Below are 16,969 nucleotides of genomic sequence, written 5' to 3' on the forward strand. Positions count from 1 at the left end.
AAAGAAATGAAACAACTTTAGGCATCTTCTTAGATCTTTCTAAGGCATTTGATACTATCAATCATGAAATATTGTGTCAAAAACTGCAACGCTATGGTATTCGGGATACTGCTTTGGCGTGGATCAAAAACTATCGTGAGGATCAGACTCAATTGGTCCAGTTTGGGTCCCATCGATCTTATCGGTGGAAAATTTTATGTGGCGTCCCACAGGGCTTAATTATTGGACCTCTTTTGTTTATTATTTACATTAATGATCTTCCTAATGTCTCTAGTCTCACTCAATGATGACACAAGTATCTTTTGTTCCCATAAAGATGCCAACCACCTCGTTTCTATTGTTAACAATGAACTTGCAAAAATAATTATTTGGCTTAAAGTGAATAAATTATCTCTAAATTTGACTAAAACAAATTTTATGATTTTTTATCCAAGGCAAAAGAAAGTCAATGTTAATGTTCCTCTTACTCTGGAAAATACTGTGATCAAGCAAGTCATGGAGACAAAATTTTTAGGTGTTCTCATTGATCAGCATCTCTCTTGGAAATCACATATTGATTTTGTCTCAAAAAAAATCTCGAAAAGTGTGGGAATTATTGCGAAAGCCCGCTTTTACCTATCATCCCAAACGCTGATGAACTTGCATTACTCCCTTGTATATCCATTCTTAACATACTGTAATGTTGCCTGGTCCTCCGCCTACTGTTCCAACCTAAAATGTATTTACCTTTTGCAAAAGCGTCTAATACGGCTCATAACAAAAGCTGACTTTCTAGCAAATACCACCCCTTTAATTTATTTAGCCAGCTTAAAGTCCTTGACATATTTAGTATTAATTCATTTTCTGTCGCTACTTTTATGTATTCTTATCACAATAATCTTTTGCCTAGTAGCTTTCGTGACTTGTTCTTAAGTAGTAATCAAGTCCATCAATCACCAGCCTTCTCGAAGTTATATTTAACAGTATATCGTAAGATCGATAAAACATCAAAACTTCCCAAAATGACGTTTTTAGGGCAGGAAACAGTAAGAAAACAACACAGAGACATCTCTTTACGAGGTATGTACACTTAAATGGCAGCTTATGTGCATTTTCACCGTTTTATCGATCTTATGATACATTCCCACATAAATCAGGTCGTTTCTCATTCACAGGACTTAGATTCCTTCCACATTACAAATACGGCGGATAAGTTATTTCCGGTATTCCACGGTTTAGTTCATTTCATTTCAAATCGCATGTTTATGTTCCAATATTGGCGCGCGCCGTACAAACAACGTATAAGACAATGTCCCTGTGCAATGTCCTACCGCATCTAAAACCTTCTTTGCTGAAGAATACTACTTAGACAAATATTAGTCGGCTACTTGTTATTATCATACATCGATAAACTATTATTAAAAGAAGGAAAAGGAAAAAGAATCGTACCTGGAATTCGAAGCCATCGTCTTCTTCTTCTGGAACGCAGCTTGAGGACGAGGCTGATGTAAAAACTTTACGCGGGAATTATCAACCTCGTACCCAGGCCTGGGCTTGGGATAGCTGGGACCGACTTGTTCACACTTCGTGTTCACATACATACGGCGTTTTCTCTACCAAAAACAAGATGGCGGAAGATGAGCCACATCGTGGAGTTTTAAAACTTTTACAAGCTGTTGTTCGTTGAAGCACGTTCTGAAAATGAAGTTGGTTGCGAAAAATTTTGAAAAGGACAGTTCTGGGTAAGTGATAAATGACTTTTTTGCAACACAAGGTAATAACTTGGTCAATATTTGCCCAATTAATTTGAATTTTTGGCACAAAAATTGTCTTGGGTAGATCTGCATTTTAAAGGCATAAAATTGCACCTCCCCCATATTTGAGACTTGATTGACCACCCCTAGAACTTTTGAAACTTTTTTTCTGATACAGCTGTGACATACAACATAACTGAAATGAACGACTTAACTGAGAGCTGAAAAATAAGATATAGTTTAGGGGTACATACCTACTATAAACGGAGATAAACAACATTTTTAATCTTTTTCTTTTTGACGATTAGACTAATTTCTCTTAAAACTGTATCTTTCTTCTTCTTTGTTTAAGAGTTTTATGGAATTTACATGTCAACACCTTTCAAATGGTGTATTATACATAAATATCCTGTTTATATTTTTCAATTTACGAAAAATGACCATTTGCCTTGGGGAGTAAAATTAAAGAAAAAATGCACAAACACTGCACTATATCTGTCTTAAAAGAGACGACCTTAAATGTCTTAAGTACAGAAAATTAGAACTGATTTCCTGATTCAATCAGTGTTCTCTCAAGAACAGTCAAAAGTTTAACGGAAGCTCTCGTAAGCGACCATCCCCCATAAGCGACCGCCTAGGCTTGACATTTTGGATGGTTGCTGACTGTATTTTAAAAAAAATTTCAGGTGCCAGACATCTCAACACAGCCAAAAAAAAACAGACAGACAGACATCAGCAAACTGACCTAGGTTGAGATCAAATTAACCCATTCGCTCCTGGAGATTTTGCCGAAAAACGCGTTTTGAAGCTAGTCGAGTGGTTTTCTGGTCACTGTAGTGCTATAAAGAGCTAAAACTTACCACAAACCGGTTTACCGGTCGTTCACTTGGCGGCCTTCTGATTCAGATGCAAAATATCAGCTTGCGAAGTTTGGGCATGCGCAGAAAGCAAAATTTCGACATAGTTTTTGGGTTTAAAAGTGACACAGCAGTCTTGACTTTTACTTTTCGCTTTCTCTCCTCCCTTCTTTTTTTCGCTTTTCTTGCCTCATTTTTTTTTTCTCTTGCTGGGCATTTAGTAGGCTTCAGTTTGGTGGGAAGAGTTTTTAGGAAAGCTTTTAGGATCTTAGGATTAGATGAAAGGAAAGGTAGGTGAGCAATGGAACAAGATTTTCATGGAGATTTTCAGGTCAATGTCAGGTGGTTTTTTGCTTCTTTCTCCGGTGTCCTTGACTGAATTGTGCTCATTCTGGTATGGTTTGAAAGATCTCTTCACTCTACACAGGTTAGCAAAGAAAGTTGTCCTTGACCGTTAAAACTGATGACATCACAAAGGGTAGAAAGGACCTGGATCCGCACGGGCGGTTACGGGCGGTTCAGGGGCGAATGGGTTAACCTAGTTTGAAACAAATTTACCTAAAGAACAAATTGACCTACAACATATACATGCGAGGACCACGTGCTGGAAAGTGTGATACTTGACTCCAAATATTCCAAAATGACTCCAAAATTTGTGAAGCAGAAGTCACACTGACTTCACTCATCAATAAAATTTGCAAACCCTGGTAGATTGATCTTCAACGTATGTGTAAATAATCAAGGATTTTGACAATTCAGGTTTCACAGAGTGCACTTCAATCCCGATTCACAGAATGGTTTTTCAGTACATCACGATTCATGAACACCAAAAATGGTCGATCACGGCATCCCAAAAATTAGCTTGCCCCCCCTCTGCAAAGCTGTATGGGTATCTTGCTGAAGTACGCTCTCTACAGAACTTGAGAAAATTCATGTCCCTGCCGCAAACATTATACATAAAGAAGACTGGTTAACCCCCTCTGCACCAATAGGTATACAAGAACTTTTCCAAAAATATAACTGCAAATATGATCTCAGAAAAAAAAAATGTTTTATCCTCCCCAAAGTTACCTCAGACTTTCTAATAAAACCAGTCAGCTCAACTATGGAATAGCCAGCCCAATGAGCAAAACTTAGCCGCCTTCAAAAGAGGTGCTTAAAAAAGTGATAACCCAGATGCATATTGTTTTAGAAAGAAATGTAAAAAGCTGCCTGGTTCCAAACACAATGATTTTGGTTTTGCTGGGATTAATCAGCAGTTGATTTGAGTAGCACCACTTGGCAACATGGCGGAGGTCTCCAGTGATATTTTCAAGAGAGAGGAAACATGTCAAAGCATCATAATTATATATTATCCATATACCACTTATGGACTGGCCCACTGATGGATGGATGGACTAGATACTTTATGGACTGGCCTCATGGATGGACATACAGACTGGATACTTTAAGAACTGGATTAAGGACAGACAGACTAAATGCTCTATGGACTGGCCCTATGGAGGGAAATACGAAAAGGATACTTTATAGACTGGCCTCAAAGAGGGAAAGACAAACTGGAGACTTAATGGACTGGTTTACGGATGGACAGACAGACTGGATACATGTACTTTATGGACTGGCCCACGGAAAGATGGGCTGGATATAAATTTTTATGGACTGGCCCACAAATGGAACAACCCTCCAAGTTGCGACCATTTTAGTCGCCATGGCACCTAAAATTTTGAAGCTGGCAACTTGATTTGTAAAAAAGTCTCTAAATTAAAAGAATTGGTCACCAAAGGGCGACCAAGAAAAAACTTTAACTTGGAGGGTTGTGGAAGGACTGACTGAATACTTTATGGACTGGCCTAACGGATGGATGGATGGACTGGATACTTAACTATGGACTAGCCTCACAGATAGACAGACAGACTAGATACTTTATGATCTGGTTCACAGATGGACGGACAGATGGACTGTTCCTTTTAAATATTTCTCGCTATCTGAGTAAGAAGAAGAAGAACTCAGAGTGGGAGACAATTGCAGGACATCAACTGACATTAAATGTGAGAGATAAAGGAAAAAACATCACCTGTACCTCCAAGTACTAATTTACTTCAAGTTGTAATGTTAAATTTTCAATTTTTCTAGGTCTGTGGTACTTGTGCCGGAAGAGGCTGAAGATATGTGGCATGCTTATAACCTGATAGCTGTGGGGGATCGGCTTAAATCAACAACTATTAGGTACAATCATGTGGTAGCTTGATCGTCTTTTTGTATTAGGGTAAACGATGAAGAATTAATCCTCATTGTACTTATGATATTATCATTATTTGTATGTGGTTAACTGAAAAAGGATCACATGATTAAATATGAAAGTGTCAACAACAGCTACTGAGGTAAATGGAGGTTCAAATGGTGGCAGCTGGGTTTTGACTTCCCCTACCTCATTTCAGACCTGAATTAATGGGCGAATAATAAAAAGCATACTCAATTCAAGGCCCTGGTTCCAGGAAGAAACTTAGCCTGTGTACAGACCCCTCTTCTCTCAGAAAAAATCGGAGAAGGGGCATCTGTAATTCACCATCACTAGTCATTTATGGGAATAATTTTGCATAAATCAGAAAAATAGTTTCCACCAACCACAATTTCTGTGGCTCAAGTTTCATGTCATACCAGCTCTCAAAATGCCGGTGCATGCGACCTATTTCCATCAAGCAGTTGAGAGAGTGAGACATTTTTAAAATCGCTTTACTCTATACCGAGCAAGAAAAATGTTCTGACAAGCCCTTATTGAAGGAAAAGATCCATGATCATATGCAAGACTTCCTTAACCTGTAATGTATAACTTATCTAGGGAACGACCTCCAAGGGATCTCAAGGACCGGGTAGAGTAGTGTTAGGTAGGGTGTGTAAGAAATTACGGGATAAAATGTCTGCTTATATTTATTTTCTGTCAGACGTGTCCAAACTGAGTCTGCTACAGGATCAGTGAGTAGCAACAAGGTTAGAACAACGTTGGCCATAGCAGTGGAGGGCATTGAGTTTGATACTCAGGCGTGCATGTTAAGGATCAAAGGACGTAATGTAGAGGAAAACCAGTATGTCAAGGTAAAGAAAATAAAATTATCTAATGAATCAGAGACATCTAGCAGGTTTATCGAAGAGATATTGAAACTACATGCCACCTAATATTCCAAAAATATGACCATCATTATCAAGGCATAGGAACTCGATGGAAAATTCTGATGATGGTTTAAAATTTCTCACTGTTGCTACTTCCACAATATTACTGATGATGATTTTGTGTTTTCTTTATCTTAGAATTTGATCTAGTCACTGTAATTTAATCCCTTACAAATTACATTTCCAATTAGATTGCTAATGCTGTGAACGGTTTTTACATGTTTTAATGGACACCACTTATTTTCGGCTGGTTGGTGTACACTTTGGTTGTGGAGATCACAATTAGTTGTTTTTTCAGTAAGTAAAATTATTGATATTAATTTTGCAATCACACACCTGATAACCCGATCAAACTTCTTCCTTTGTTCAATAGATGGGTGCCTATCATACCATAGACTTGGAATTAAACAGAAAATTCACACTTCTCAAAGAATACTGGGATTTGATAGCCCTTGAAAGAGTAGGTGAGTATTCTACCACAAAAGTTGCCATAAAACTCCTGCTTCAAGTGCTGCAACTCTTCCTTGAATACAGACTGTCTAACCATCCCTATATTGTCAGTTTTCTGCTGATTTTGCTCGAAAATCCCTAATCCCAACCAATATGCGATCGGGCTAGGAAAATTCTGGATTATGAGATTTGCTCTGATATTTTCCAATAAATTCCTTTGACACTTATACTGGAACACCTAACAGAATCTACTTAACTGAAACTGATATCCAGAAATCTTTTAAAATCCGCAAGAAATATAAATATAATCGAGTACTTGTACATGAAACCACACAAACATAAATTAGATTTAACATGACAATTGATTTAACAAACATTTTAGACATTCTAATCCGGTTCAGAATTTCCTATACCTCATAGCCCTAATCATTCTTTACAGACAAAAGACAATTTTGTTTCAACTTCAGAATGAACTCTATCGTCAGCAAACTTTTTCATGCCTAAGCGGGGTATGTATTTTAGAATTTTTTTTGTCCTAAACAGGGACAGGGTTTCAAACCCTCGGCAGCTTACCTATACCCAAATATTGGTCGAGTAACCCCCCACGTTACACTGTAGGATTTAAGCAGTTTAGATTTAGCCTAGAGACAACTTTATTGGAAATGAATTTTAGTGTTTAGCATAGAAAATTGATGAGCATGTTTTTTCAGTCTCACAACTGAAGGTCAAAGCTTATTTTGTTCTTCAGTTCCCTTGATTCTTTTTTTTATTATTGCTCTGGTGAATGAATATGTTGTGTTTCAGAGATGGCATGTGATCCAACACAGCATGCTGATCTGGGAGCCATCTTGCTTCATGAAGGTACCGATGATTTTTATTTCAAGCTGTTTGGTGGTACAAAATACGCCTACCCACCCCATTAGTGGATGGTTGATAACAATTTCAAGGGGGAGGAGGAGATCTAAGGCCAAAATTTTTAAAGAAAAGTATGAAGTTAAAGTAGAATTTTTGGGGTGAGGTGGGGAGCCAAACTAATAATAATACCATCTACTGGGGGTATGAATATTTTCTGGATGATTGTATTATTGTGAGAGGTTTAACCCAGGAGTCATATATTACATAACTAGGTTGAGTATGATCGTCCGAGTGGAAGTAGTCCTGAATAGTACTGTTGTTTTTGACATTGACAGACTGGTAAATGGTGAACAGTGTCATTAAGAATTCTCTTAACTATAACCTCCTTTTTCAGCTAATTTCCATTGTTGTTGTTGTTAAGGTTTAGGTCACATTATGTTGGTTACCTCAAGCATGACAATAGTACGAGCCAAGATTGATATGAACATACCAAGAAAAAGAAAAGGCTTCTGCAGCCAACATGACAAGGTCAGTTGAATTTTACTTTGTCTTTAATCTCGATGGTAATCTGAAATGTCTATAATGCAGCAGCATCACACCAAGTACTGTGGACCCATAACATTTCCTTTCCCTTCATGAAAGATACACCACAACACCGGGGTATATTTGCCCTCTCTTTCTGAACAGCAGTCTGTTCCTTTATGTCCCCTATGATATGATAAGGAGGCCAAGGATAGAGGAGACCAGGCCAGTGGCTTTACAACACAGGGTTTTCATTAAGAATTCTAGTAGCAGCAGAAATGTGTAACGTTACAGGAGAATATTTTAAAAGAGGCTCGGTGTCTGAATAAAAAATGGTCATAGGCTTTTGAAAATTAGCCATAGAATTCTGCGTAGTAAACAGATCTCCAATGCCTAATGAATACCCTGGGTCACTGTGTAATAACATCATAAGCTGAACTGATACATGATCTAATACACAGTCATGATCTAGTTAGATTTTTGAAATCCCTGTTTTGTGGTCCAGCCAGTGTTTTGAAACCTCAGGTGACCCAACAGCAGACTAGCCTCCCACGACATTCTAGTGTTCCTGCCCCACGAACATTGAGGAGGATATTTGTGTTATGAGCTAAAAGGATGTCTGGAGACTAACAGCAGACCTGCACTCTTTCAACTGAACTGAAAGGGTGGCTCAGTCAAGGTTAGGCTCAGCAGTGGCCAGTGTGTAAAGAAAACGTTTTCCACTTATTTCATTTCACTCAGAGGAAAATTACACTTAACCAACATTTGGCTTTGCCCTGACGTGTTGCCAACTGAAAAAGGGAAAAATATAGCTTTCCTTCCCCCACCCCCTCATTGCAAGTTTTGCCTCAGTTTCTGCCACCTGTAGATAACAACAAACACCCCAACTTTGAATGGAGGGGAGGGGTGTGGATTGTTTTGTTCTCTGAAGGAACCCCCATCTGTTGCCAGTTGTAGCAATTGACATGAGTTTCTGCAATTTTTTTTTACATAATTATGTGTATTGAGTAGACACCTCCAATTTTAAAAGTGGACACCAGTGACCAAGGGTCCTATGGTTTCTTTACAATGAATACTCGTTTCCCTAAAAGTTCTAAAGTGTAATTTCTTTTGCAGGGTTTACTCAGGTTTTATGATGCTATAATACAAGGTGTTCTCAGACATATAAACTTTGATGGTAAGTTGAGTCTGTAATATGCAGATAGTATATTTAAATTTTTGCTCACTTCTGTTGACGTGGTTAATATTACTGCCAAAAGAAACAAAACTCTTAACTCTTTTTCCCTTCATGTTATTTCTTAAGCTTCATGAAATGATTTCCCTTTGTTTTTCTTTATTGCTTTGTCCCTCCCTTGGCAAAGCTAATGGAAAGAAATAATAAAAAATACATAAAACTGCATGTCACATTCCCATGATGAATAATCAAGGTGTTTGAAAGAAACAGTTTTCTAGAGAAACATCACATCATGTTCTGCAATGGAAAACCAGAGATCAGTCTAAAGAGGTCTGTTCATCTTGACAGTGAATCTGGGTCTGGTTGATTTCTCTAAATGGAAAGACCTGTTCTTTTTCCCGGATGGAATGTTGTTTCTTGTTTTAAAACTGTCAAAACAAATTACCTCAGATTGTACAAAAATGTGATTATCAAGGGCACAAGATTAACATTAATGTTAGTGTGGAGGAAAATTTTTGTTCCTTATTCAGTTCCTGGAGTTTTTCTTTGCAGTTATAAAGTGTGTTCTTGTTGCAAGTCCTGGCTTTGTTAAGGTTTGTATTTAATTTGTTGCTAAAATTGCTCATTTTCAACATTTGGCTGGTAAACTGCCATGGTCAAGACGTCTTGGAACACTTGAGGAAAAAAGGTGCGAAGATGCACTTTGCTAAATTAACTAGTATTCTTTGTCTTATGAAAGCAGGGGAATGTTTTTATTAACCCTTCAGGTAGGGGCCTATTCCTGCTGTCCTCGCTCCCCCAAGTAATGTTGTTTGTGTTGAAAAATCTTGACTTGAATGCATAACATCAACACTGCATCAGTGGGAGGGGGTAGGGAAATTGCATCATCTTGACAAGCTATTGCTTTAGTGTCTCGACAGTTTTGACCAGTGTGGTACGGCTAAGTGCTGATTCCAGCTTCACTCGTGAATTGTAATGTGATCCAAAGTATTTTGATGTATCTGTCCTGCAACCATACATGTAGTAGGACAGAACTTTTGGAGCTTCAAATAATTTATTTTGTTACTTCATTGCATAAAATGTCAGTGTGTATTTTATTGCAGTGAGAAATTTTTTTCATGTAGTTCAAAAACAAGTTGTTCTTTTTTTCCTACAATTTTCTATAAAAGCCTGAAGATATTTTTTCCAGACACATCTCACACTCCACACCCACCTTTCCCTTACCTTTGCTCACCTGAAAAACATAATCCCTGTTATAAGTAACCATGGCAACTCATATACTCTGTTTACAACTAACCTTCTGTGGAGCATTTTCACTCATCTGTGGAGCATTTTCCTTCATGTGGCCAGGATCTATGCAAATTTATTGGAACAAAAGAAAGCGTTTAAATAAGAAAAGAGTTCAACTCCCACAGGATTGTCTTGGCACACCAACATGGCCACCATTTCATTGCTTTGGAACACCAATATGGCCACCATGATGTCATGTGAAAACACTCTATAAATGCACTGGCCCAGGTGTTTAACCACAACTTTCTTTTGACCATTCCAGGAACAGTTTTGTGATTACATGTTTCAACAAGCAATAAAAAATGAGTGGAAGGCAATCACTGAGAATAAATCTAAGTTTATTTTGGTAAGTCAGAAAGCATAAAAATAAAGGTAAAAATATTGTCATTGGATTCTTTGTCTGATTGATTGTGTATTTATAGATATTTCTCACTTTTCAAGTGGCAAGTGCTACAAATTTTATATAATTTTATTGACTTTATTAGTTATTTAGATATTGTATCTAACTCGACTTACAGTTAATTTATGATACTGCAATAATTGTTACTATAATAAATGTGTTTTATTTCAATCTAGGTCCATTCTTCCTCAGGTCATAAACATACCCTTAAAGGTGCGCAATATGTACTAATTAGAAAATTCTTTTCAAATTGTCATTAAGCTTGCATATCTGGCATGTTTCGTTGTAGACTTGTAAGGGTTGTACTTTGAGTTGTTCCCCACAGCAGCACTTTTCAATGCATAACTTAAAAGCTGGAAAAAAAAAACAGGGACCTTGTTTCTCTGGGAGGATAGCCTACAAGGCTGGCATGAATTTATCCATGTGTGACTGCTTCATTCCATGGGTGCTTTGGCTTGCTGTAAAGCCACAAGAAGAATGGGGATGAATCAATCGGAGATCCCTCAGGATTTTCTGTCCTCTAGCCACACGTAGCCTAAAAGCACCACTAGATTACTGTGATAGCAAATAAAGAGGTCTATTGTGTATGTTCACACACAGAAGAGAACCCAAAGTCTTTAAGTACCACCATCTGGAGCTGTACAATGTCTTCAAATGACGCAGCCTGTCTGAACTAATTGATCTTCTAAAGCAACATGAAAGTAATGTTCACCGACTCTCATAACCAACCAGAAACCCCACAACTAGCATAAACATTTTTTTATATATTTACAGAAGTTCTTGCCGATCCTGCTGTTACTGCCAGGTTAGCAGACACAAAGGTAAATATAAGAGACAGGAAAATGTTTTCTCTCCGCAGGTCCAATGAATTCATAAGCAATGGCCTGAGTTAGACTTAAGCTTTCGATTCCATCATGGATGTGTATGTTAATAAATTTTCTATCTGGGGAGAGGATTAAGCTGAACTCTTTCTTCACTAATAATTCCTGGATAGTTTTTGTGTAGTTTTCCTTACCCTTTTCTATTCTTCAACTGATGAAATTAACTCCTTTTTATATACTGCCAGCCTGAAAAAAATGTACAGTCAAACCCCATCATCATGGACACTGATGGGGCCATAAATAGTTTCTGTATTAACGGGGTGTCCGTATTAAGCAAGTTCAGTTTAGAGAAAATGTGATGGCTTGCTTTCTTCAGGGACAAGGAAAATGTCTGTAATAACGAGGTGTCCATATTGAGTGGGTGTCCGTAAAGCAGGGTTCAACTGTACCCCTTTCAGGTGGAGCATTCCCTGATAGTCTCTTATTGATAAGTAGGCTAGATACAAGGGTCAGAAAATGAATAGCCTTTTTTATTTAACGTGCCATAGGCAGCAGGTGAAGTCAAGGCATTGGACACTTTCTTTACGATGCTGCAAACAGAGCCAGATAGAGCATATTATGGGTATGTACCTTATTTCTTGCTTGGATATCATGCTACTTGATACTTGCCTTCTGACAGCTGGAGATATATACCCTGTTTATAGGAAACTCATCCTAACCAACAACGGCGGAGGCTGCGATTATGCAGTATTTACAAGCACCCAGCGTGCCACATCACGGTTCATTGTTCACGATTCACGCTTGGGAAGCAAGGGTTGTGCAGTGGTGAGGGCACTCGCCTCCCACCCAGGGTTCCATCTAGGATATTTGAGAGGTAGAAGCTTTCCCCCCAAAATTCAAGGCTTCCCCCCCCTCAAAAAAAAATATTGCTATCATTACTAGTATATAAGTAACTATATCGGAAAAATCATCCAGAAGTGTCGAGGTCTGTGCTCATAATGAGTTTTAATAAACTCATTATTATTCCCCTGTTCTCCTTGTTTCCCTTGTTTCTTTTTCCCCCTGTCCCCCTGGTCCTCCTGTTTCTCTGTTCCCATTGTTCCCCTTGTTCTCCCTGTTCCCCCTTTCCCCTGTTCCTCCTGTTCCCCCTGTTCTCCCTGTTCCCCTTGTTCCCCTGTTCCTCCTGTTCCCTTGTTAACCCTGTTCCTGTTGTTCCCCCTGTTCCCCTGTTCTACCTGTTCCCTTGTTCCCTTTGTTTTCCCTGTTCCCCTGTTCCACCTATTCCCCTTGTTCTCCCTGTTACCCTTGTTCCTCTGTTCACCTGTTCCTCCTGTTCTCCTAGTTCCCCATATTCCCCCTATTCCCCATTTCCCCATGTTCCTCTGTTCCCCTGTTCCTCTTGTCCTCCTATTCACCTGTTCCCCTGACCCCTTTTTTCCCTGTTTCCCTGTTTCCATTGTTGTCCCTGTTCTTCCTGATCACCTGTTCCTCCTGTTCTCCTTGTTTCTCTCTTCCCCTGTTCCCCTGTTCCCCCATTCTTCCTGTTCCCTTGTTCCCTTTGTTTTCCCTGTTCCCCTGTTCGTCCTATTCCCCTTGTTCTTCCTGTTCTCCCTGTTACCCTTGTTACTCTGTTTCCCTGTTCCCCCTTTTCCCACTGTTCCCCTGTTCTTCCCGTTTCCCTGTTTCCCCCATTCACTCTTTCCCCCTGTTCCATTGTTCCGCCTGTTCCCCCTGTCCCTCCCTGTCCCCCCTGTTTCCCCTTTTCCTTTGTTCCTCCTGTTCACCTGTGCCACCAGTACTCCTTGTTCCCCTATTCCCCCTGTTCCCCATTTCCCCTGTTCACCTGTTCCCCTGACCCCCTTTCCCCTTGTTCCACCTTTTCCCCTGATCACCTGTCCCTCCTGTTTTCCTTGTTCCTCTGTTCCCATGTTTCTTCTGTTTTTCGCGTCTCCTCTCTCATAGTGCCTCTCGCGCATCTATTTTTCACGATATCTCCCAGATGAAGAGCTTGATCGTAGGCTAAACATTACATTTCTTGATATACTTTACAATTACATGGTATGCGAAATTTTTAGATGTTTTTGTTTGGTATATCTTTAGCATCAATCACGTGGAAAAGGCCAACGAAGCAATTGCTGTAGAAACACTTCTTGTCACTGATGAACTTTTTAGGTGAGAGAAACATTATGTAGCGTTTTAGCGGCTTGCATTCTTGAAACGGCAATTCAATGAGGAGCTTGCTGCAACTGTTTGACTCACAGCATGTGGTACCGTAAATGACCTAATAAACACCCGGGGCGCCTACTCCCCGCTCGCACTCTTCGCGCGTTCCCATTATCCCCCTCTCGCGCTTCTCCCTTGTCTCCAGCTCTCGCGCTTGTTGCTTGTTCCATGCTCCCCATCAAGCTCTGGGAAAGCCTTTGGAGGAGGCAGACACCAAACGATTCGATTAATGTCTCACAGGCTCAAAAGTTAGAAATAAAAGTTGCTTTAGAATTACTGGAAAATTGCTTTAATCCCCTCTCGCAAATACCTGAAGAAAGCATACTCTAAATAATGATGTGGTAAAAGAACGTGCTTACTCTAATTAGTATTGCTGACTGAAAACTTAGTTCTCTGTTTTCCTTAGGTCAACAGACTTACCCACGCGCAAACGATACGTCAAACTTGTTGAAAGCGTTAAAGAAAATGGCGGGGATGTCAGGTATAAAAATAAAATGATTTCTTTCAGTTTTAGGATGGTTTTCAATTGGCCCTTTTGCTTGACACGTGCTCGGTTTTGTGTTGAATTTGTCTACGGAAGTGTTTTGTATTACCCTAGTTTACTGCGCAAGCCCGTAACAACCAATCAAAGATGCAATAGCGTCACCCGAAACAGTCCCATGATTCAATCTGACACAAGACTGACCCAGTCCCACGCAACCTATTAATAACTTGTCAAACAGGTGATAGCGTCACCCAAAACAGTCCCATTATCTCATGATACAATCCCACACAATACCGACTCAATCTACCCCTCGCTCTCGCCTCTTTCGCGTGCCGCTTGCGCGTGACCTCTCACCATATTCCTTAAATGGAGAGCTAATTGCTGGCGGGCAAAGTGATCAGATGTAAACAATGCTTCAGCGACTGTAGCGATTGTACCGATCATGTTACACTTGATCAGAAGGCGACTTTTTACTGATTATGAAAGACGGAGGTGACTCAATATAATCGACGTGAACTAGTTTAAAACTAAGCAGCAGGTACTGGGTAAAAGCTATTTAGAGCCTCTTAATCCTTAGTGTTTGCTGGGTAAATTAGACTCGCGTTTGTTGTTGTTGTTCTTCTTCTTCTTATCATGTTGTTGGCTGTTTTGTTTCAATCTTTCAGGGTGTTTTCAAGTCTGCATGTTTCAGGAGAACGTAAGTGCATCCTCTGCATTAAAGATAAAACAGGCCTTTTTATATATTTTCATTGCAAAGCAATTAGGATTTTGTTTTTAAATAACAGGGAATTGAAAATAAAATTCTCGCATGCAGCAGTAAGTGGCCGCCTGCCCCTCCCATAACCCAACATTTTGCTCTAAATAAGGAGCTATCGTTGCGTTTAACCTCCTTGACATGGATTTTTCCAATTTTGTAAGTGAAAAAGCCCTGGGAACGAGGTTGGGTTAGGGGAGGGGTAGGTGGGTTGTTTCTCAGAATCTTGGATCACCTAAAGTAGGTTTCCTCATCAGAATAATGGCACGAACTATTTGATTTTCCAGTAGTAATATCCTGTTTCCCTATGGAAATACTAAGTATCCCAGTTCTTTAACTGACTTTAACGGCTTTCTCTTAGCTTTAGTGTGACTTGAACAAAAAATATTTCTTTAAATGAAACGTGATTTTCCTTTTTCTCTGTTTTGTTTCTTTGTTTTTAGAGCTTGGGCAGTTGTCGGGTGTTGCAGCCATATTACGGTTTCCAATGCCAGACATCGCTAATGATGAGGACTCGGCTGAGGAGTCTGAAGAAGACTAATACAACATTAAATATGAAATATAAAAAAGGAAAGAATGTGCTCTCGTTGAAACGGGGGTAATTATCAGTAGCTTTCGATGAAGCTCAATCTGCCTGCTCCACAGGATTTTCCAAGGCTTAGCGGGCAACAGGGACTGGAGACAAGCGAGAAGCGCGAGTAGGGGATGATGGGAACGATGACCGAGCGCTCCTTCTCCCCAGCTTTCCTTTATAACAGGCTATTTTCACCTTGAAGAAATTTCACTACAACTACCAGAATTCATTTTGTTTTTGCTTTCTTCTTTAAATTTGTCAATCCTGCTGAGGTTTAAAAAGCAATAACCCTAATATGCACAAGAAGACAACAAACTGAAAGATTCTGGTCGTTGTAGTTAAATGACGTCATCGTGCAATTGTCTCGCCTGCGAACAGCAGACGCATTTCCGGTCGTCGCTTTTCGGAGGGAGAGAATGCGTCTGCTGCTCGCAGGCTAGCAATTGTCCTATTGACTCAAATATCCCCCAAAAGGGCGATAGCGGGCTATTGGTGAATTTTAGTGGCGCTTAGCGCATACTTTTTTTGTTGTCATCAAAATGTCAGCCAGAGGCTCACTGGCTCTCAAACATTTTTTTGTGTTTTGTTTGTTTGCACATTTGAATAACAAGAGTAATGCTTTCAAATTTGAAATATCGCTACAGACGAACACTGTTTACCAAGCAAAACGTGTCGTTAATAATTCATAATAACGGCTGTGATTAAAGGACTGGGATATCAGAAACTAATCACTACAAAATTTGAGAATTACAGCGTGGAATTTCGTGAAAAAAATTCGTTCTGAAGTTTCATCCCATACCCTAAACCTACGAACTTACAAAGGTAAGGCATACCCATAATCAAATGTCATTAATACAAAACGTCGTGTATCAGAGCTAGATTATTAGTTACTCTGACATCGGTGTGATATATTTTATACCGAGTGAACGATTTCTTTTAATGCTTCTGTTCGACTTACTCGCCCTGGCGTGCTAGCGCGTGATGGCGAAAGTTTGACCTCAATTCGATCTCCCAGTCCATTGCTAGCGTCTATTACTTGAATTAACTTTGGCCAAATTTTTTCAGCACATTGTTTGATCTTTACTCAATGGAGGCGGTGACCTCTTACAAGCAACCCTGAGTCATTAGCTGAGTCATTTGCCATCTTGTTGATGGGAGATCTTTTGTTGGCTCGTCTTCTTATAAGCGAATTCTACCCAATAAACTCAAGTCCCTTAGAATTTGGCTCGTAACCGCTTCCACCATTTCACGGCTTTCAGGAGCACTACCATACCTTACCAGTTGTTACCCCGATAATGATAGAAAAATCAAAAGACACTGTGAGAGATAGTGGTGTACAATGAAAAAAAAGTCACCATCGCAACAAATTAACTTGAACCAACCTCAAACCTGGTTGTATTAAAGAGCTAATAACGTATTTTTTGGAATAAGCGCCCAAGTCGAATTAGCGCCCACCTCGAATAAGCGCCCAGCCTGAAGGCAGAAAACGTTAATAAGCGCCCAGCCTCGAGTAAGCGCCCACCCCCTCCTCCTCCCAATCAAACTCAAATAAGCGCTCACCCCCACCCCACCCACTGAAGTGAATAAGTTCCAATAAGAGACTTCCCCGAGGACGGAGTTTTCTTCAGAGTATTTTGCAGAAACCTTGCTTTATTACTTCTTCG

At 39.6% G+C, this 16,969-nt stretch overlaps 1 protein-coding gene across 1 annotated transcript; it reads left to right on the top strand.

Moving 5' to 3' along the window:
* Positions 1 to 1,589: 1,589 nt before the first annotated feature.
* LOC140951909 (protein pelota homolog) lies at positions 1,590 to 15,340 on the top strand. The gene is made up of 16 exons (XM_073401282.1): positions 1,590 to 1,721; positions 4,724 to 4,816; positions 5,533 to 5,683; positions 6,132 to 6,222; positions 7,013 to 7,069; positions 7,485 to 7,591; positions 8,702 to 8,762; positions 9,312 to 9,352; positions 10,312 to 10,395; positions 10,626 to 10,662; positions 11,224 to 11,270; positions 11,819 to 11,892; positions 13,371 to 13,442; positions 13,900 to 13,974; positions 14,643 to 14,674; positions 15,175 to 15,340. Exons 1-16 carry the CDS (start codon positions 1,681 to 1,683, stop codon positions 15,270 to 15,272), a joined length of 1,161 nt encoding a protein of 386 aa, XP_073257383.1. The 5' UTR covers positions 1,590 to 1,680; the 3' UTR covers positions 15,273 to 15,340.
* The last annotated feature ends 1,629 nt before the right edge of the window (positions 15,341 to 16,969 follow it).

This window comes from Porites lutea, chromosome 11 (assembly GCF_958299795.1).
Source record: "Porites lutea chromosome 11, jaPorLute2.1, whole genome shotgun sequence".
In the NCBI taxonomy this organism is placed as follows: Eukaryota; Metazoa; Cnidaria; class Anthozoa; order Scleractinia; family Poritidae; genus Porites; species Porites lutea.